We start from the raw sequence: 22,621 nt of genomic DNA on the forward strand, positions 1-22,621 counted from the left end.
TCTCTGAGTCTATCAAATGAGCACAGCTATGCTGGCTTCTGGTGTCTTAGGAGTCAGAGACCATGCAAGGATAGAGCCCTGGATCCAGCGGATTCTCCATACATGAGAGCTGCTGTTGCTGCTGTGGAATTTAAAATTTTCATTTTCTAGACAGCCCACTTTGAATGGGACTTTTGCGAACTGTCTTAATTCTTGTTTCCCGCCGGCTGTGACAAGTCCAGCAGTGTCTGTTTTAGCTTCTGCAGTCCATTTCTGTTCACAGAAAGCAAGCCATCTAGCATTATCTCAATAGAAAGTATTTGTTTAGGTTTCAGTTTTCCACATTAACTTGTAGTGGTTGAACTAAATGAATATTTTAAATTCTAAGAAATTGTTTTCTGCAATTAAGAGACTATTGAGAGTTTAAAAAGCCTGGCACAGTGGCTCACACCTGTAATCCCAGCACTATGGGAGGCTAAGGCAAGAGGATCGCATGAGGCCAGGAGTTCAAGACTAGCCTGAGCAACATAGCAAGACCCCATCACAACAGAAATAAAAGATAAAAATAAATACTGGGCACGGTGGCATATGCCTGCAGTCCTAGCTAAGCTACTCAGGAGGTTGAGGCAGGAGGATTGCTTAGGCCCATGAGTTTGAGGCATAGTAAGCTATGATTATGCCACTACACTCCAGCCTGGGTGACAGAGCAAGACCTCATCTCAAAAAAATAAATAAGTAAATAAAATTTAAAAATTTTTAAAAATAAACATAATTCTGCAGTTTAAAATTTGGGACACATGTCCTGTGGAAATAATGTTATTCAGGTGGCTGGTGTCCCAGACTACCCACTGGTTTCAGGCACGAACTCTACAGTTAGGCTTTAGTGCATATGAATCACCCAGGGATCTTGTTAAAATGCTGAAATGAATTCAGTTGGGGGCAAAAAGGACTGGTAGTTGACATTTCTAACAGCTCCTGGGTGATGCCCATGCTGCCCATCCAGGACCACAGTTTGTGTAGCAAGGATGGAGCGGGAGAAGCTGGCATTACTTAGGGATGAAAACAGTGGGTGAGGCGTTGTCCTAGACAGGGCAGAGGGAGCAGGGGTTCTAGTGAGGCAAAGGAACAGGACTGCAAGGATTGGAGGAAATGGGGAGAGGGCTCCTGACTGGTGTAACTCCCCAGGCACTTCCTGGCCATCGTCTCTCCTGGCCCTGGTGTGTGCCAGGCTGCCCTCTCCGCCCTGCCCCCTAACCCACCTGGGGTCCCTAAACTCTCCTACCCAGCTACAGAATCTGACCTTCCCTTTGTTCTCAGAGCAAGCACACTCTGCAGAAAGGCTCTTCTTTTTTATTTTCTTTATATATAATTTTTTACCCAAACAAAGGTAAGACAGTCTCTTCTAAATGAAGTGCATTTCTGGTAAACAGCCTGGGAGTCCTAGGTCTGACTTCTCGTGCTCCCTCTGTTTTTGCTTAGATCCTCTGAGGAAACTAAGGAGCACAGAGATATGGATGGCTGCTCTTTGAGTGCTCCAAACATAAGGTTGACCCCCACATGTCCACCGCGATTTACCTGCTGCTCCCCGCTTTCCACCTTACATTCTCCGTGTCCTCTCCCTGGAGGACTAGGAACTTTGAGGGCAGGACTAGAAGTAGATTCATCTTCATATTCCTGCAGTACACACACAGACTTGGGCGAATGTCAGGAAGAATGGGAGGAGAAAGCCAGAGGGGTGGGAGAGCAAGAAAGGATTATCATGGAAATTAGCGAGCAGGAGAAGCCACTTAACTGGGCCCACCTGGGTCGGTCATGGCCTGCTGTGGTGGGTGGGGGAATGGAGCCAAGTAAGGCACTGGATGTGGCCTCCATTCTCTCCGAGCACCTCGGCTCTGAAGCCCCTCTGCCGGGATCCTTCCAGAACAGTAACGTTTTAGCAGTGAGGTGTAAAGGTAAGCCCATCTCTTTTAAGAGTTGAGCTAGGTGGAGCTGTCACTTTGGTGGGAAAGTGAAGGCAGATTAGGACAGTATTACTAAGATTACATCTAATACATGATCGCATTCTTGTTTTCCCAGATTTATCAGCAAGACTGTTGAACGCATAACTGCCCAAGATGCCCGTCCCTCCCCCTCCAGCACCCCCGCCGCCCCCGACGTTTGCACTGGTGAGTGTCTCCTCACTTTCTATGCAATCACTTTCTATGCATAAAGCAAGCCAAATGAAGCCAAAACCTGGCACGCATGTGTTTGTATTAAATGTGTTTGCATTCTGGCTTACATGTGATACAACAGGCTTTCCCTGTGCCCAGAGTAAGCCAAACCCTGAAACCCAGCAAATACAAACAACACGAAGGGTTTTGTTTGTTTAAGGTCTCATGTGATGGATAGTACAAGGGTGGAATGCGGCTGATTAGGTGTTTTCTGCCGCATTTTCGCAGGGAAATGTGCTGGCCCGAGATAGGGTTTGCAGGAGCAGTTCTGAGACCAGTGTGCACTGTTCTCATTCAGATGAACTCAATGTCTGGCCTTTAACTTCTGGGCTGGACAGTCTAGAAACCCAGGTCTCTGCCTGCGGTGCATTCCATTAAAGTGTCTTCTAGTCTCCTTTCTTTTTTTCTGCCTTTTCCCCTTTTCTTCCCAATCTGTTTTTGACAAATATCTCACCCCACCACCTCTCCCACACACACATTTAAATCTATACTTGCATTTAGGCATTTACATGTTTATTTCCCGAAAGAATTTCTTCACTGGATTAACCCTGATCTTTTTTTTTTTTTTTTGAGTCTTGCTCTTTCACCCAGGCTGGAGTGCAGTGGCATGATCTCGGCTCACTGCAACCTCCGCCTCCCACTCAAGTGATTCTCCTGCCTCAGCTTCCCAAGTAGCTGGGACTACAGGCACGCACCACCATGCCCAGCCAATTTTTGTATTTTTAGTATAGACAGGGTTTCACCATGTTGGCCAGGCTTGTCTTGAACTCCTGACTTCAGTTGATCCACCTACCTCAGCCTCCCAAAGTGCTGGGATTACAGGTGTGAGCCACTGTGCCTGGCTCATCCTGCTCCTTTGATAATCCTCTTTGGGGAAGTTAGTGTGCCCTCTTCCAGGAATTTGGCAACTCTCCACTTGGTCATATGGAAAGGCCCCAAGATACACTCTGTTACAAAGCCCTCTCCAGCTTGTGAAGCCTTCACTGAGGAGGAGCCTAACACTGATGGTTCCTTCATTTTCACCATTTTCACATGGGGAAACTGAGGCTTGGAGAGAAAGTTTCTTGCCCCAGGTTTCCATGAGATGCATTTATATAACTCATCTGAGGATGATACCTAGTGAGAAGAACTGCCCATTAATTAGCTTATTGTTACTCAGAGTGTGGCCTTCCAACTACTTTTTAAGAGTCCCCAAAGTGATGAGGACAAAAATTGAAAGTAAGCATTTAGAAGCATTTCTAGCAATTTGACAGTAGTTTTCTGTCTGTTTCTAAGATTGGATGTTGTGTGTCTTTTTTAAAAAACGAATTCGTTTTTCTAATAATTCATTGTTATTTTACAAAAGTGTTAGTCGCTGATGAAAATATTTTTCAAAAGACTGGTCCTCGGCCAGGCGTGCACTATGGAAGGATAACTTGAGCCCAGGAATTCGAAACCAGCCTGGGCAACATGGCAAGACCCCCATATCTACAAAAAAAATTTTTTTAATTAGCCAGCCAGACATGGCGGTGCATGCTTGTAGTCCCAGCTACTCTGGAGGCAGAGATGGGAGGATTGTTTGAGCCCAGGAGGTCAAGACTGCAGTGAGCTGTCATTGCACTACTGCACTCCAGCCTGGGTGATAGAGCAAGACTCTGTCTCAAAAACAAAACAAAACAAAAACAAAACACTGGTCCTTCACATGGATAAGTTTGAGAACCTCCAATCTGGCTAACATAGCAGGATTCATTTATCCATATTTCCCCAAAAGTGTGGGTTATAGTGAACTGACTTAATAAAAAATATTAAATAAATAACACAGGTGGTATGAGAAGATGACAAAAATCATGAATCTTATACCAGAATGCTTGAAGTTTGGAAAATATTTTTATCTTATCAACTCATTTCTATCTGTTATTACCTAATTCAAAGCAAGACTGTGGATAAACAGAATATAGAGATGAAGAAAGGGAAAAGGTGGGTTGCATAATTAAGGGCCCTGAACATGAGAGAAGTTAGCACCCAGGGAGGTCAGCTGTCAAAATAAATTTTAAGGCAGAACAGGAGGCTACTGAAGGTTGCTGACCCAAAACTGTTAAGAGATCCACTGTGACACATCACTTAACCTCTCTAGGCCTCAGAGTTTTTTCATCCTTAAAATGAAGATAGCAGGTAATGTTAAGAGCTCTTTCCAGGACATCCAAAGTATGTTAAGTTGAAAACAAACAAGTTTCAGAACAATAGAGGAGAATCCCATTAGCAAAAGCAAACTGTGTATGCAGAGAGCATTTCTGAAAGGACAGCAGAGAAACTTTTGCCAGGCTTGCTTCAGCGGTATGTTGGGGCTGATGGGGACGAGCATTTTGGAGCCCATATTTACCCTTCTGTCAGCTTGTAGGGAAGGCTCTTGACTGCCAGGATTTGAATCCCAGCTCCTCCTCAACGAACTAGGTGACCAGGGCAAATGATTTAAACTCCCTGTACTTCAGTTTCCTTGTCTGTAAAATTGAAATAATAACTCACAGGGTTGATAAGGGCTAAATGAAGTAATACACATAAGGTGCTGAAAACAGTGCCTGGCACAGAGGAAAAGCTATATATGTTAACGATTATTATCATAAGCAAGTAATACTTTAATCATTTAGTTATTTCAAGATGCTTCCAGCTTTACCGTATTTTACAGTAATTCTGTTTACACAGTATAATTCCAATTACACAGTAATTCTGGTTAGCCTACTTCAGGGTTTTTCTGAGTTATTCCTTTGCCTCTAACTCTGCTAATAAAAGGCTGAGCAGTAAATAGGCCAGGAGCAGTAGCACGTGCCTGTAATCCCAACTACTCAGGAGGCTGAGGCAGGAGGATCACTTGAGCCCAAGAGTTTGAGGCTGTAGTGCATGATGATCACACCTGTGAATAGCCACTGCACTCCAGCCTAGGCAACATAATGAGATTCTGTTTCTAAAAAAAAAAAAATTGTTTTTTAAAGGCTGGGTAAGGTATTGAGCCATACATTTCCCCAGCTTTTCCTTCTGTGGCCCTAACTGGCAAATCTGAAATCATATCCCTGTCAGAAGGGCTGGGGCCAGCCTAGAAAGGACCTGTGGGTTTGGGGCAGCCAGACTCTCCCTGGGACAGACAAGACCTAGCCAGTTTCCAAATGTGAAAGACACAGGCACACAGGCAGGTGCCTACATCTAAGTCCTTTTGCTGGACACTCCCTGAAGGAGCAAGATCCCAATTTCATAGTAGGTGGGGAGCTTTCATAGGAATTCTGGAAATATAAGAAAATAAACATGTTAAAGTAGCACTTTTATCCATTCTGCAATTTCCATGAGCTAAGCTTTCATCAGAATTAAACATCAGAAACACCTCATGCCAACGGGACATGAGGGAACTTTTGAAGTAATGAAAATATTCTATATCTTGATTGTGGTGGTGGTTTCACAACTGTATATATTTGTCAAAACTCACAGAACTGTAACTAAAAAGGGTAATTTCACTATATGTAAATTATACCTTAATAAATATGACTTAAAAAGAAAAAAAGCATCTTTGGCAATATACACAGTGGGAATTATTTTCTAGAACTTTAGTGGGTTTAAAAAACATACAGCTGACTCTTTTTGCTAGAGACAGTTTTTCCCTTGCACTGGGTTAGTTCTAAAAGATGGGAAAAGGAAGTTATTCTTCAGGGTACCCTTTAGTGAATGAAGCCTGGTAATGTCCTGCAGAACTCTCCCAGACTTAAACTTCTTTTCTCGTGTCTAGTCATCTCACTCTAACCTGGCCCTGTTAGTTTCAGTCAGATTGTGGTCTGAATTTTCAGAGACTTTAATCAAGGACCGACTCTTCCTCCCTTAAAAATGAACATAATTTATTGCTGCATCTGCTTCCAAACCTCTGGATCTTAAAAAGAATGATATGGGTTCTAAAACTTGTTGAGAATTTACAACCTGTCACCAAGAACCTTAATAACAAGCTTCCCGTACCCAACCTTTCCCAGCCAAGTGTTACGATGCATGATTTTTAACCCAAGAGATGACTGCTTGTTTGTATGGCTTCCTTTCAGGCCAATACAGAGAAGCCTACCTTGAATAAGACAGAGCAGGCTGGGAGAAATGCTCTCCTTTCTGATATCAGCAAAGGGAAGAAACTAAAGAAGACAGTCACCAATGACAGAAGTGCACCAATATTGGACAGTAAGTAAAAAAAGCTATTTTCCATGAAGAGGAACAGTTTACGACCTAATAATCAACCCTACCCTCACCCCTCAAATTTTTTTTTTTTTTTTCAGTTAAAACAGCTGCAAAGCTAGCAAAATAAGGGACTGTATCACTCCCTGTAGGCCGCAGCTTTGGCTTGGGTTCCCCTTTAATACTGCAAGAAGCCAGTATAATAATTCTTTGTCCAAGACATACACAGCAGCAATTCTCTGCATTATTCACAACACTTTCTGGAGATTAACCCATTGCTCCTGGCACCGCAGATGAGGAGGCAGCATAAAATATGAAAAGAGCCCTAGCCTTGGAATCAAAAGCTGTGGGTTCAAGACCTGGCACATCCATCCTGTACCATCTCCAAGCCTTGTTGTCTTCATTTTCAAGTGGAGATGATAATACATGTTCTGTTGACCTCACAAGTTTGTCATGAACTTCAAATGAGATAATGCCTGTAAAATGTTTTGTTGTCTGGAAAGTGTAATTCAAGTGTAAGATACAATTATTAGGAGCTTAGAGAGAAAAGAAATGAGGTCACAACTTCGCTTATCTACACACCTAAGTCTGAGGTACTTTCTGGAACAAGGCTACTTATTAACATTTACAACAGGACAAAAAATAATCCATGACTAGAATTCTACTGGCAATTAATAAGTAGATCTTAAGGCTGTCTCCTCACATTCCTAGACCCTTCCTTTGCCTGCCAGATGTCCCCAAGATTCATCCTAGACTACAGATCCCATTTGGACGCAACAGGAAATAGACTGACCTTCCAAAATCACCAGATGGAGCTTTGTCAACAAGTGAATAATGAGGCAGAATATTTGCAAAGTAGAGGATTAGAAGTGCTTCAGGGAACTTTCTGGGAGAAATGCCTAATGAGTAGAGAAGGAAGAAGAAGGATCAGAGTTAGGTGGACTACTGGTTTGGGAGGAAAAAGGGAAAGTGAAAGACCTAGATAAGGCCTTTGAATGTTGTTCTGTTACTGGGCAAAGTGGTGCGAGTGAGAATGCACTGCTTTCAAAAAGGAACTATGGCTGGGCGCGGTGGCTCACACCTGTAATTCCAGCACTTTTAGAGGCTGAGGCAGGTGGATCACTTGAGGCCAGGAGTTCAAGACCAGCCTGGACAACATGATAAAAACCTGTCTCTACAAAAAATACAAAAACTAGCCGGGTTTGGTAGCACATGCCTGTAGTCCCAGCTACTTGGGAGACTGAGGCACAAGAATCACTTGAACCCAGGAGGTGGAGGTTACAGTGAGCTGAGATTGTGCCACTGCACTCCAGCCTGGACAACAGAGTGAGAGTCTGTCTCCAAAAACAAAAAAAGGATCTAAGGTATTGTAACTCTTGACACAGTCTGACTTGTAAGTCAAAATGCCCACAAAAAGAATGTGGTTATAATATAATCCCTCTAATCAGCCCTCCAATAGCCATCTGAATCATGGTCCCCAGTATGAGGCCAGAGGAGCTGCTGGCCTCTAAGACAGAGGCCTGTGGTTCTCCTCACTACAAGAGGGAGCCTAGGGCTCTGTTGAAGGAGACTGGACAGTCTAGACCTATTCCTGAATCCACTAGTGGAAACCTTGAAGAATCGTATTCTCCAACGTCCACTTCTCTCATTTAATGGAAATAGTTTTAGTCCTTCTCTCTTCCATGATGTTTAATAATGTGCTTTCCTTGATGGAAGGAAGATACAGTGCAGTGCAGGCCCTTGTTCATGCACGTAACTGGACACCTATACTGCTGTCACAAGCTCTTTGCAAGCAGCAGTGTTTATCCATGGTTTTGTATCTGTTTGCATGTGAAACTTCCCTGGGCTGTATGTCAAAATGTTGACCATGGTTATGTCTGATAGCTCCCAAACTCAGCCTTTCCTACAGTTTAATTACTGAAAAAATAATCTGGAAGCAGTTAACTATCCTAAGCTTTAGCTTCTCGTTCTGTAAGATGGACAGATGTTACAGGTTAAGAACACTAATGGGCCAGGCGCAGTGGCTCACACCTGTAATCCCAGCACTCTGGTAGACCGAGGCAAGCCGATCACCTGAGGCTGGGAGTTCACGACCTGCCTGACCAACATGGAGAAACCCCATCTCTATTAAAAATACAAAATTAGCCGGGCATGGTGGCACATACCTGTAATCCCAGCTATTTGGAAGGCTGAGGCGGAGAATTGCTTGAACCCAGGAGGCAGAGGTTGTGGTGAGCCAAGATCGTGCCATTGTACTCCAGCCTGGGCAACAAGAGCGAAACTCTATCTCAAAAAAAGAAAACACTAATGGATGATTTCTGATACTGCAGGAGTCCCTCTAAAGTTTCAATACCATGTAAATATGTCCTGTGAAGTGCAGTATTCCAAAATGTGTCATTCATCAATGAATAGTGTTTGAATGACAAGGCAATGTTAATGTTATTAGCAAAATTTTAAAATTTTATATGGAAACAATTTTGCATACACTTCTAGAAATTGTTAGTCTTATATGTTTTATCCTGTTAGGTGAAGTAATTCTTATCAGTTATTATCAGATTATTTCTTCCATAGCAGAGCTACCATAAGCATCCCAGAAAGCTCCGCATCTAGAAAAGATACAGAGCTAACACAAATTTATGATAAACCTAATCCAGAAAAAAAGGAAATAAAAATGAATAAAAGTGGAACTCAGAAAGCAGATAAAATAAGAGATTCAAAGCATATTTTCTAAAATTAAAGTAGTATAATAAAGTTATCTGCTAAAATGTTTTAAGATATTAAAGTACTTTTCTAAGAAAAGCATACATTTCTTCAAGAAACCTCAGTGAGCAAGGGAAAAGATTAAAACTTTATTAAATTACTTTCCAAAAAGCTTTGGAGCCAGATTGTTTTATTAGCAAATTATTTCAGATTTTAAGAAAAGCTAATCCAAATGCTGTATGTCATTCCCCAACATGTTAGAGATGGAAAGCTATCTAATAATTATAATGAAATTGGCATGATCCTAATGTCAAAACTTGACAAAGGCAGCACATACAAAAAAGAGAGCTGTACATTAGTGGTTTTCAACTGAGGGTGATTTTTGCATTCCAGGGGATATGTGGCAATGTCTGAAGACATTTTTAGTCACTACTTTGGGGGTCAGGGAGGGCCGCTACTGACATCTAGTGGGTAGACGCCAGGGATGCTGTAAACATTCTGTAAAGAACAGGACAGGACAGCCACCCACAAAAAAGAATTATCTTACCCAAAATGTTTATAATTAAGAAACCCTATTATGGACCACTTACCATCATAGATAAGAGAACACTAAAATACCAAAAAACAAATCTAAATCAATCAGATGTTACAAGAACAATTCACCAACACCAGGGTTTATCCCCCCCTTTTTTTTTCGGAGACAGGGTCTTGTCACCCAGGCTGGAGTAATGGTATAAACACAGCTCACTGCATCCTTGACCTCCCAAGCTCAAGGGATCCTCCCACCTCAGCCTCCTAACTAGCTGGGACCACAGGCATGCACCACCACATCTGGCTTATTTTGTAGAGATGGAAATCTCACCATATTGCTCAGGCTGGTCCTGAACTCCTGAGCTCAAGCAATCCACCCGCCTTGGCCTCCCAAAGTGTTGGGATTACAGGCGTGAGCCATTGCACCCGGCCTATCCCATTTTTAATGTTAGAAAGTCATCATATCAAATAAAGTCATCATATCAAATAAAAAAGACCATAAAAAGTCTCAGTAGATCTTGAATAGGCATTTGATAAAATTTCATGCTATAAGAAATTCTTGTAAACCTAAAATAGAAGGATCCATCGACTGAATATTTAGAAAGGGAAAAAACCTATTTCAAACCAGTAATTCATATTAACTTTGAAACATGAGACGGATTCTCATTAATATCAGAACATGATTGCCTTTAGAAACGTTAATAATTTACATTGTTATGGAAATTTACCCATCAAAGTAATTACTTATATAAAACAGAAATAAGACATACAATTCTTAAAGAAGAGGAGGCTTGGCCGGGCGCGGTGGCTCAAGCCTGTAATCCCAGCACTTTGGGAGGCCGAGGCGGGTGGATCACGAGGTCAGGAGATTGAGACCCTCCTGGCTAACACGGTGAAACCCCGTCTCTACTAAAAATACAAAAAACTAGCCGGGCGAGGTGGCGGGCGCCTGTAGTCCCAGCTACTCCGAGGCTGAGGCGGGAGAATGGCGGGAACCCGGGAGGCGGAGCTTGCAGTGAGCCGAGATCGCACCACTGCACTCCAGCCTGGGCGACACAGCGAGACTCCGTCTCAAAAAAAAAAAAAAAAAGAAGAGGAGGCTTTAAACCATTATTATTTGAAGACCACATGCATACTAGAAAATGCAAGATAATAAATTTTTCATAAATTTTAATTTAGAAAATATAGCAAAGTGGCTTATTAGATATTAAATACAATTTGCTGGTGCCAAAAATAACCAATTACAAAATATAACAGGAAAAATATCCCTTTCACAATTTCAGCAAACAAAAATACATTTGAGGTAACCCCAACAAAAAGCATGTGTAATGTAAATCATGAAAACTAAAAAACTTTGCCAAAAAATCCAGAAGACATGAATAAATGAGAAAATATACCACATCTCCAAATGGAAAGTCTAAATATCATAAAAGTATCATAATCTCCAGTCTCAGCCTCCCAAAGTGCTGGTATTATAGGTGTGAGCCACTGTGCCCAGCCTGAATGTTTGTATATTTGTGAAATTATGAGATATTTTATTTTCTTGTCTTTTTAACTCTTTCCTTTCCTCTCACCTTTTATGGCATCTCCTCCTCCCTTGGGACTCTCTTTCTTTGAAGATCCTTTTTATTGAGACAGGGTCTCACTCTGTCACCCAGGCTGGAGTACAGTGGCACAGTCTTGGCTCCCTGCAGCCTTGACCTCCCTGGCACAAGCAATCCTCCCACCTCAGCCTCCCAAAGTGCTGAGATTACAGGTGTGAGCCACTGCAACCAGCCTGAAGATTTTTCTATTTGCCAAATCTTAGGATACGGAACAAATAGATATTGACCCATGTGGCAGCCAGTCAAGTGGGGAGTGTGGGAACAAATCATCCTTTATTTTCGTTTCTTCCACCACTGGGCCTGGGACTGCCTGGAGCAGGCAGTTCTGACTGAGCTGAGGGAACTCTTAAAATCCTGCATTTTAATGAAGAAATCCCAGTTGTCCACTGGCGGCCCAGAGCCGGCCAGCTCCCTGCTGTACTGTTGTTTTATGATTTACCTGGGCCAGACCAGGGGGCATACTCTGGTGGGTGTTTCTTCTTCTGCAGAACCTAAAGGAGCTGGTGCTGGAGGTGGTGGTGGTGGCTTTGGTGGAGGCGGCGGATTTGGCGGAGGAGGTGGTGGCGGAGGCGGTGGAAGTTTTGGAGGGGGCGGACCTCCAGGTCTGGGAGGACTGTTCCAGGCTGGAATGCCGAAGCTGAGATCCACGGCCAACAGGGATAATGGTAAGGAGAGTTTCCCTGTCTCTGAGTAACTGAAGACAAGACAGAGTTTGGCAGTTTGGAGGCTGGTCATAGCCTCTAAGGCTCTTCGCCCTTACTAAAATATCGTACATTGTTTGAAATATTACCACTGTTTTATAAGAGACTCAATTTAGGCTTTATTATTATTATTAACCAGGATCAGACAGCTACACAGAACTATGAAATTTTCACCCAGTGTCTTTGGGGGTAACCTGTACTTTTTTTTTGCTTTTCTAAAGGGTTAGCTGGAGTGGGAAGAAAAGGGAGGAGCAAATAGAACTTGCTTGCCCTGGAAATCTGCCTGGTGACCTGACAGATTCAGCTTTCTTTGTGAGGTAGCCCAGCTGTCTAGTAGAGTAAATACTTGTGAGCCGCTTTTCAAACACGATGGAGCACGTCTTGTGGAATATGATTACAAATCTCACTAAATCTGAAAAAGTGTTTTGCATGACAGACATTTGGTATTTCAGTGCCAGTGGTTCTCAGGAGTCTCTGCAGGAAGCCATGGACATGAGTCCTTCATGATTGTCTATGAATCTGATGGTAGAGAAAAGCTGAACTTGCTCATGAATGCCTAAATAAAAAACTTCGCAGAGAGCATGAGGCTCTCTCCCGACTACTACAGAAACTCAAGAAATTTTACCATAAAACTGCTTTTGTAATGTTGATCATGTTACAATAATCTTTTTAAGACCTTTTATAAGATGTCGTCTGGGAAGGAATGAAATTCTCATATTTACATGAATATGGAATCACTGAATCCTCAGGGTTAGCCTACTATTTTATCACTGAATGGTCCAAATCTAGAGAGAAACTCAATTACATGAGCGGTTCTATCTTGCCAGACCACCATTTAAATTTGAATTTAAATTTATTAAAACTCACCAAAAGGATTTAAGGCAGCTGATAAATGTATACATTTAGTACTTTAACAACAGGTGAAGAAATTAAGGCAAAAGACAAAGAAAAATAAAATAATAAAATGGGCCAGGCACGGTGGCTCGCACCTATAATCCCAGCACTTTGGGAGGTTGAGGCGGGCAGATGGCTGAAGCCCAAAAATTCAAGAACAGCCTGGGGAACATGGCAAAATCCTATCTCTACTAAAAAGCACAAAAAATTAGTGGGCATGGTGGCTCTTGCCTGTAGTCCCAGCTACCCAGGAGGCTGAGGTGGGAGGATTGCCTGAACCTGGGAAGTTGAAGCTGCAGTGAGCCATGATCGCACCACTGCACTCCAGTCTGGGCAACAGAGGAGACCCTGTCTCAAAAAAGAAAGAAAGAAAGAAAGAAAGAAAGAGAGAAAGAGAGAGAGAGAAGAGAGAAGAGAGAAGAGAGAGAAGAGAAAGAGAGAAGAGAGAGAGAGAGAGAAAGAGAGGAGAGAGAGAGAGAGAAGAGAAAGAGAGAGAGAGAAAGGGAGAGAGAGAGAGAGAGAGAGAGAGAAAGAAAGAAAGAAAGGGAGGAAAGAAAGGAAAGAAAGAAAGAAAAAGTTCTCTCTTAAGTTCATGATACTCCACTGTATACATCTGTCCAAATGCTTTCTTCCTGTGCCTTAGATAAAATCGGAACCCCTTCTGTCCTGCAGGACTCCTTGTGACTCACCCCTGCTGGCCATTCAGGCTCCGCTTCCCATGAATCTCTCCCATTCTCACTGTGCCCGGGTCACACGGGCCTGTTTTTGAACTTAAAGCTCTTTCCCACCTCAGGGCCTCTGCACCTGCTGGCCCCCTGCCTGAAGTGCTGGTTGGTCTTCCTCATCTTTCCATGGCCGACTCCTTCTTGTCAGGCCTCAGCTCACGTCACATTCTCAGAAGAGCTGTCCCCAGCCACTCCATGTACCCTGGCCTCTCCAAGCACTCTTGATCTCATCAGCCTATTTTAGTGTCTTTTTAGTACATATAATTATCTGAAAGTATTTATTTCCTGGTTTATTGTTTGTCTCCCCCCACAAGAATGTAAACTACAGGAATGCAGAATCTTGTCTATTCTGTTTACTCCTCTGTCTCTGGTCTCTAGATTAATGGCAGGCGTATAGCAAGCCCAAAATTATTTGGTACGTTTATGAACTCATGATTGAAGGGTAGATTTTTTTTTTTTTTTCCAGAATTACCTTGAGTTCCAAGAGATTCTGGGATGGTGGTTTGAAATTTTCCATCTCTTTGATTCCCCCTTTAGTTTCTCTCTTGTTGAACCAGAGCAGTTATAGGATTGTTCTGTCCTGCCAATATTGAAGCAGAGGTTGACGTGGTAAGAAAAAAAGTTGTGTAGTTGCCTGCTTCTTTGTAGATGAATTCCATCCACTGGTGTCAACTCTTCCAATTAAACTTTATAATGATGGTTTCTTTTTCCATTCTTAGTTTTTTCTTACTGCAGTCATAACTCTTTCCTTATATTTTTCCATGTTTTCTTGGGCATTTCTCTTCAAAGGGACTAGATAAGCCCTCACATATGGAGATTTACATTGGGATAATTTTTTCACCTAAAACAGCTGACTTATTTTCAAAACTGAGAGGTACAAGGGCTGGGGGACAGAGATGGTGATGGGGAAAAATGAAAAGCATGATTCTACCAATGCCATCTTGTTCTTGTCCTCTCATAATGAATAGGCATCTCACCAGAACTTTCCCCGGCTTCATCCTGGCTGTTGCCTATACATAATACTAAGATCTTTCCAGACTCCTTTTGAAAGCTGATGGGCTGTAGAACTTGGGACTCGCAGGTAAATAGAGCTAGGGTCGATTTTCTGCTCCCAGGAAGGACCACACAAAACCCAATTTATATAAATACTAGTTTCCTATATTTTATAGCCCTCTGAGGAACGGACTTCCAGTCACTGGGAACAGACTCTAGCTCTCTGATTTCTTTAGAGTTCCTGATTTCCTAACTGGATGTTTGTTTTCCTGTTTTTCAGATTCTGGAGGAAGCCGACCACCCATGTTGCCACCGGGAGGAAGATCCACATCTGCCAAACCCATTTCACCCCCAAGTGGCCCAGGGAGGTTTCCTGTGCCTTCTCCAGGCCACCGAAGTGGTCCCCCAGAGCCTCAGAGGAACCGAATGCCGCCCCCAAGGCCCGACCTGGGCTCAAAGCCTGATAGCATTCCCCCTCCAGTACCTAATACTCCAAGACCCATTCAATCAAGTCTGCACAACCGGGGGTCCCCACCAGTGCCCGGAGGCCCCAGGCAGCCCGGCCCCGGGCCCACTCCTCCCCCTTTCCCTGGAAACCGCGGCGCTGCTTTGGGAGGAGGCTCAATACGTCAGTCCCCCTTGAGCTCCTCCTCTCCCTTCTCCAACCGGCCTCCCCTGCCGCCTACGCCCAGCAGGGCCTTGGATGAAAAACCCCCTCCGCCACCTCCTCCAGTAGGCAACAGGCCCTCCATCCACAGGGAAGCGGTTCCCCCTCCTCCTCCTCAGAACAACAAGCCTCCAGTGCCTTCCACTCCGCGGCCTTCCTCCTCTTCACAGGCCCCACCTCCGCCGCCACCTCCCAGCAGGCCCGGGCCGCCTCCCCTGCCTCCAAGTTCCAGCGGCAATGATGAAACCCCAAGACTCCCACAGCGGAATCTGTCCCTCACTTCGTCCACGCCCCCCTTACCTTCGCCAGGACGTTCAGGTCCTCTTCCTCCCCCGCCCAGCGAGAGACCCCCACCTCCAGTGAGGGACCCGCCAGGCCGATCAGGTATGACAAGACGTGGGGTGAGTCGCTTCCAAAACCCAGCCTGCCCCAATGTACCAATAATCCTATCAGTCAAGATAGTCTTAACAAAAGCAGGCATAAGTAAACTCTCAGACTGCTTTGTGCTTTTAAGTGGCACGTGACACGTGTGATCGTGACGTCTTGTAAATCCCTTAGGAAAGTGGGACGAATATTTCTGTTGGCGTTTTAGCGATGAGGACACTGAGTAGACAATAAAGTTAAATGGTCACGAGCTAGTTAATAAAGAAGAGGCAAGAACTTTCATCTTCCATCTCTGAAGTGTACTTGCCAGTCCACTACCCTGCCTCCCTAGAGAGAATTTCAGTGGTCTTACTTGGGAAAATAAGTTCCCACCTCCTGCAGGAGGGCTCCATTATTCCAACGAGAAGGGAAGTTCTTCAAGAGCTAATGAACTTCTCCTGTACTTCTCTCTTCATTAGCCAGGCTTTGAGGCCATTTCCCTATTCATTAAAGACAAATGTTGAAAAAGTCCATTTTGCTCTTTGTTAACATCTCTGGTACATAAATCCCTTGGAGAATCAAATAAAGGTATAGACTATCTTTACAAAAATACTCAGGCATTAACTCAAAATCTGCGTGCTGTCACATGGCTTGAAGAGCCTGCTGAAGCCCATCTGAGACCTTTCCAATGCCCCCATCCACGGTTGAAAAACCTTCATCTGAGGGACAAACTTTCAGAGTATGAAAGAAAACGCGAGGATTGCCTGGAGTTTGCCCTCTCCGAATTCTAATAGGCGTTTTTAGTAGAGTATACTCACTTGATGCGTTTTACAGTGGTTATGGATGAACTTGGTAGAACTACCCACTTTTCAAATTTAATCTCATCATACAGATCTTATGTCTGGAAATGGGGCATTTTTTTCCTTTACGCGGAGATAAGAGACCTTTGACCCTGTGACCTCAGGAACCTCATAATCACCATTCTTTAAACTTGCTCACGTACTAGAATCATCTACGGAGCTTTAAAAACCACGAATGCCTGGGTCCCTTCCCGGAGTCTCTGGTATAATTGGTCTGGGGTGCAGACTGGGAATCAGGATATTTAAAAGCTCCCTGGTGATTATAGTGTGCAGCAGAATGTGAGAACCACACCTCGAAACCATTGTGCCGTGGCCCTAACAAATGGATAAGTCAGCAGATTAAATCTTCCCCAAAATATGACAGGCATTGACATACAACATTTATTGTTTCTTTTGATTACATAAGTCATACTTGTTTATTATCAAAATACTGAAAAATATAAAGAAAATTACAATTATCTGTAATCTGTCTACCACTACCATCCAGAAATAATCATTGATAACATTTTTTTATTGTGTCCTTTCAGTCTTTTTAAAATGCATATGTGTTTTTACAAACTTAGTATCACACTACATATATTGTTTGCTAATTTGCTTTTTATTTACTAGTATCTCATTAATGTTTGCTGATACGATTATTCTTCTACAGCCTGACTTTTAACAGCTATCTAATATTAAATCCTACAGATGTACCTTGATTTATTTAACCAATCCCCTCACTTGGTCATATGGGCCATCTCTAGATTTTTCCTATTGCAGATAATGCAGTGATACATTTTTGTAGCAAAATATGTGTACACATCTCTGTATTTCCTTTGGATGAATTCCTGTAAGTGGAATATCTGGGTCAGTGAGTGTGCATATTAAACTATGGATTTCATAGGTACTGGCAAATTGCCTTCCAGAAATTTCCTACCAATTTACATTCCCACAAGGAGCATATGAGAGTTCATCAAAGGCCCTGTGTATTCTGAGTCATTTGACTTCAGTGTTATGGGAGTGGGTCTTGGAATCTGACAGATTTGGAGTCAGATCCTGGCTCCTCCACTCAGTCTTCTGATGAGCTTTTTTAAGCTTCCAAAACCTCTGAGACCTTGTCTCCTGTCCCTGTACCTCTCAGAGTTGTTGTAAGAATTAAACGAGACAAACATGGATAGTGATTATCTTATTTCCTGGCACGTAGTTATATTCAATAAATGATCATTTCTGTTATTCCACCAGTGGGAAATAGAAATCTGTTTTCTTTTCTATTGTGCCTGTCAGGATTTGGAGCAGGGAGCCATGAGGTTGGAGAGTTAGGAACATGAACAGGACCATTTACTTTAAAAAGAAAAAGAGATGAAGTTACATAGTACAGGACCCCATAATATTGGAAGTCGAGTTTGCATGTAGTGACAGTTGTGTGGTGGTATCACCAATGAAGTTAAACCCACAGCAAATGAGACACTTTTCCTCAATAAATCAACTCTTGCTGCCTGGGACTCCAGCAATGACAAGCAGATAGAGTAATAAATAACCACTCCCAGGTGAGGCACTGAAGACTCCTTGAGAGACCAATCAGGGCTGGACAGTGCCTCCCACCGCCATAAAATGTTGGAGCCAAGACTTTCTGTCAGGGATATCTGCAGTGGGCAGGTTGTTCAGTTTAAGTTTCCTAATTGGATTCTGAATCTATAGCTAATAAGATATTTATTTATAGCACTGTCAGATATTGTATTCACATAAAATGTCAGTATCTTACAAGTGGAACCCACTGCTGAAGATCAGGAATAATTACTAAGGCCATTTTGATTTACATTGGAAAATGCTCAAGTTTTTAGTTTTGTTTTTTTAGTTTACTTACTACTCAAATAGCCCCTGCATTTGGAGGACAGGAAAAACAAGATGGTTTTCTTTTGTATTATCAAAAATAATTTACTTTGAATTTTTCTTTAGAAACTTAAAAACTTATACCATACTGCTGCATTTTTAAAAAATGGTTTCAAGTACTTACATAGTATTTATTTGCATTTTCACTAGTTTTTCCTGGCAGCAGTGCTGTGGCACTCTTTTACAACTAGGAAAACCAAGTTCCATAGGGTACCAGCTTGCTCAAGGTCGAGATTCACATTAGCATTTATAGCCATGGATGTTGACTAGCTGTTTGTCACTCCCTGTATTCATCTGCCTCCCCAAAGAGGAAGAACCAAGAAGAAACTCCTACTGCTCTCAAGATGACTGATATTTGGTTTCCTGATGCCACTTCTGCCTGGAAACAGATCATGTGCATCACAGAAACGTGCTTCTGTAATTAACAACAAAACTGCATTCAAAGAACTTCATTCTTCTCAAGACCTAAAATAATTTCATAACTATCTTATTCTTTTTAAAAAAATTATTTCATCATGTCACAGTAATTAGTTCAATAGCTCTTTAAAGGATTGTAAAATTTTTTTTAATTATATGGTTGTCAGTATAAACAGATTTTCACCTGTTTTCAATTTCACTCAGCCATCTCCAATTTCAGTGCTAATTCAAAGCCAAAACACCCATTTAGCTATCAGTAATGCACTTGTTTTGCATATACATGTGTACACATGCATTTTTTGTTTCTGTGTGTTTACTCATTTCTCAGCCAAATACCCTAGAAAATCTCCACCCTAATTAAAGGGCATGTGTCCAGCAGGTCCCCATCAGCTGTACACTAATGGTGACCACGGTGATGAAATATGGATATAAGGTTCTGCACTAAGTGTCTTTTTTTGCTCCAGGCCCCCTCCCACCACCTCCTCCAGTAAGCAGAAATGGCAGCACGTCTCGGGCCCTGCCTGCCACCCCTCAGTTGCCGTCCAGGAGTGGAGTAGACAGTCCAAGGAGTGGACCCAGGCCTCCCCTTCCTCCTGACAGGCCCAGTGCTGGGGCACCTCCCCCACCTCCACCATCAACATCTATTAGAAATGGCTTCCAAGACTCTCCATGTGAAGGTGAGGTGTGGTCCTAACTCCCTGGGCTATAGGGCAGCAACTAAATGGTAAATCTGTTTGTATATGTGGTTTGCCTGTTTGCGTTTAATTTCTTGTTCCATCATTATCACACTCCATTGCACTGATCTAACTAACCATTCTAAGGCCCACAATGATTTCAAATTAAAATTAGTAATCCCCCTTCCCCACTTCCCAAAAAGGAGGATCATTTTTCCCTGATCTGTTCTTTGTTTGGGTCTCATTTTAGTTAACTTTCCAGAGATTCCAGGATTCTGAAAAGAATCTTTTAATAGCTTCTTATTATGTACATTTCTAAACAGTTCACTGTAGGTAAGAGGCCCGATGGCCTGCAGATGTTGAACTGCCTATCTCTGCCATTGTTATCAATGGGGAAAAAGGTGTCCTATACCTTAGCCCCCAGCTCCTAAGAGGGACTGGCTGGATCCTAATCACTCTCATTAAAACCACTTTGCTTTGATTTGCAGGTCTGTATATATGTCAGTGTACTAATTCGTGACCTTTGCAGCACTTCCAGCTTTTCTGTAAACTTCTAGGCATAAAAACTAGCACTGATGTCTGTGGTTCTCTCTGTGTTTCATTCTGTGCCTTTTGTTACGTAAGTCTTCGTAGCAGATTGTCTGTCACTGAAGATACTGCTTGTTTCTCTTCCCAGATGAGTGGGAAAGCAGATTCTACTTCCATCCAATTTCCGATTTGCCACCTCCAGAGCCATATGTACAAACGACCAAAAGTTATCCCAGCAAATTGGCAAGAAACGAAAGCCGGAGTGAGTATTTCTGCCAAGCTTTTTGAAGATTCATGCTTGAATAGCCTGAGTGACACTCGGGCTGTATAGAAAGTCCAGGCCTCTTGCCTGGAGTGGGGTAGAGAACCTTTTGGAGCCATCTACATTCTAGTAAATTCCCCTTCCACAGGCAGTGAGGAAATTGCAGATGCCCAGAATGCATATGAGAAAGTTATTTTAATGTGTCATTACAAACTCAAAATACCGTGGTTTGCTAGTATTAAATGTTATTATTTTGCTTCTTTGGACAATCGTCCTCCATTTTCATCTTCCTGAGACAGCACAAGTAGAGCACTCTTCTATTCCTTCTAGTTTGAAATTGGCATAATGTCTGATTAATCATAACAAAAACTCCCTGTAACTGCCTTGATCTTTCAAACGTATGATATCATAGCTTTACAGAGCATTACGTGAAAACGTAAATATATCCATAATCTCGCTACATAATAGATATTTTCATTTTATCAGATTCTCATCCAATTTTTTATCCATATAATTCTGATTTTTTATGTAGTTATAATGACAGTGTATAGTTTTTTGGCGGGGTTTACATAACATTGCTTAGTAAATAGTGCCCATGTTATCACATGGTTTTTATTTCAGCATATAGTAATTTACCATTACCATGGACATTTAGATTATTTCTGTTGTTCTGGTAATGTAAGTAATGCTACCATAAAGAAGTAAATTGCTTTTCCTCCATTGAAAAAGGGTGTCAACAAGAAGGGAAAATAGACAAACTGGAATTTTATAACACTAAATGTATAGGAAGTGTTACAGCTCTTTCAGAATTTGTCTAGCAGGCTTTCCAGGGTTTTGCTGGAAAGCCTCTTAAATTTACTTTTAAAAAAACACAATAGCCCGGGCACGGTGGCTCACGCCTGTAATACCAGTACTTTGGGAGGCTGAGGCGGGCAGATCACGAGGTCAGGAGTTCGACACCAGCCTGACCAACATGGCGAAACCCCATCTCTACTAAAAATACAAAAATTAGCCGGGCATGGTGGCATGCGCCTGTAATCCCAGCTACTTAGGAGCTGAGGCAGGAGAATCACTTGAACCCGGGAGGTAGAGGTTGCAGTGAGCTGAGATCGCACCATTGCACTCCAGCCTGGGCGACAGAGCAAAACTTCGTCTCAAAAAAAAAAAAACAGCAACAATAAATATATACAATGAAGAAAGAATTAGCATGAAATATGCATATGTCACCCATGAGGCTGAGATTCATGGCAGCCTTAGCCTCAGAGCCAAATTCCCAAACCAGAAATAGAGAAAACATAACCTAATAAGTCAAATACGTCACAACACCCCTAGCCATGGCCTCACTACCTAGCAGAGCATCTACACCTACTCAGAGCCTACTGATTCTTTTCTAACACAGTTTAAAGTAATTTTTGGTTGGTTGGTTGGTTCCAAACCTTATAGGAGATTAGTAACAGCTAAAGTTAAGACTAGTGAGAAGCAAAATCACTGACATGGGAGAGAAGTGACAGATGGCAGTCCCAGGTCAGAGGAGGAGACAGGAACATGGCTGTGCTGTGTGTTACAGCGCAGGACAACACCAGATGTTTCTGTTGGGTTAAATTTCTATTGGGTTAAATGGGATTAAATTAATTGAGTTAACCTGTGCTTTGTGCCGCTGTAGAAAAATTTAAAGAATTAGAAAATACAGGAAATTTTCCATGGACAAATGCTAGAAGAAAACAGAATACTGCTGCTTAAAAGGAAAACTTTAATTCCTGGAAAAATTTGTTTATGTGGAAGACTGCATTCATAGACAATACCTAATGAAGAGGTATAGCTGTAATAAAATTATTATACAAGAGTTGATGATTGAAATTTTTAGTGAAGACCAGGCACAGTGGCTCACGCCTGTAATCCCAGCACTTTGGGAGGCCGAGGTGGGCAGATCACTTGAGGTCGGGAGTTCGAGACCAGCCTGACCAACATGGAGAAAACCTGTATCTACTAAAAATACAAAATTAGCTGGGCATGGCGGCGCATGCCTGTAATCCCAGCTACTCAGGAGGCTGAGGCAGGAGAATTCCTTGAACTCAGGAGGTGGAGGTTGCAGTGAGCAGAAGTCACACCATTGCACTCCAGCCTGGGCAAGAAGAGCGAAACTCCATCTCAAAAAAAAAAAAGAAAAATTTTTAGTGAAAAGTAAGTTTTCACATGGGACAGGTATCTTTGAATGCTGTGTGTGTGTGTGTGTGTGTGTGTATGTGTGTGTGTGTGTGTTCACCAGAAGAAGGGCTTCTGTTTGATAACAGTACAACCCTTCTTCCTTCTTGGGCACCAATAAACGAATGACTTTAAGGAGTTGTTCATATAGACTCTAAACATTTTTTCTGACTTATTATTTTCCTCTTATTCTAAATATTATTTGTGTTTTTAAATTGGTAACAGGCCATCTTCCCTGTACCCTCTAGATTTTTAATGTAATAGCTAAG

The 22,621-nt window shown here is 42.5% G+C and overlaps 1 protein-coding gene and 1 non-coding gene across 13 annotated transcripts in view; both read left to right on the forward strand.

The window, feature by feature from the left end:
• WIPF1 (WAS/WASL interacting protein family member 1) overlaps positions 1 to 22,621 on the forward strand; it is a 141,372-nt gene that overhangs the window by 90,669 nt on the left and 28,082 nt on the right. For all 12 annotated transcript variants that reach the window (XM_030916004.1, XM_030916008.1, XM_010358457.2 and 9 more), the window contains 6 exons: positions 2,056 to 2,144; positions 6,239 to 6,368; positions 11,686 to 11,862; positions 14,791 to 15,561; positions 19,151 to 19,363; positions 20,037 to 20,150. In XM_030916004.1, coding sequence (XP_030771864.1) covers positions 2,094 to 2,144; positions 6,239 to 6,368; positions 11,686 to 11,862; positions 14,791 to 15,561; positions 19,151 to 19,363; positions 20,037 to 20,150 — 1,456 coding nt within the window. In that variant the 5' untranslated portion in view covers positions 2,056 to 2,093. The remainder of the gene's footprint in view (positions 1 to 2,055; positions 2,145 to 6,238; positions 6,369 to 11,685; positions 11,863 to 14,790; positions 15,562 to 19,150; positions 19,364 to 20,036; positions 20,151 to 22,621) is intronic.
• On the forward strand, positions 20,938 to 21,000 carry LOC115893341. The gene has a single exon (XR_004053355.1). It is a non-coding gene; the product is annotated as a U7 small nuclear RNA (small nuclear RNA).

Source organism: Rhinopithecus roxellana, chromosome 14 (assembly GCF_007565055.1).
Source record: "Rhinopithecus roxellana isolate Shanxi Qingling chromosome 14, ASM756505v1, whole genome shotgun sequence".
In the NCBI taxonomy this organism is placed as follows: domain Eukaryota; kingdom Metazoa; phylum Chordata; class Mammalia; order Primates; family Cercopithecidae; genus Rhinopithecus; species Rhinopithecus roxellana.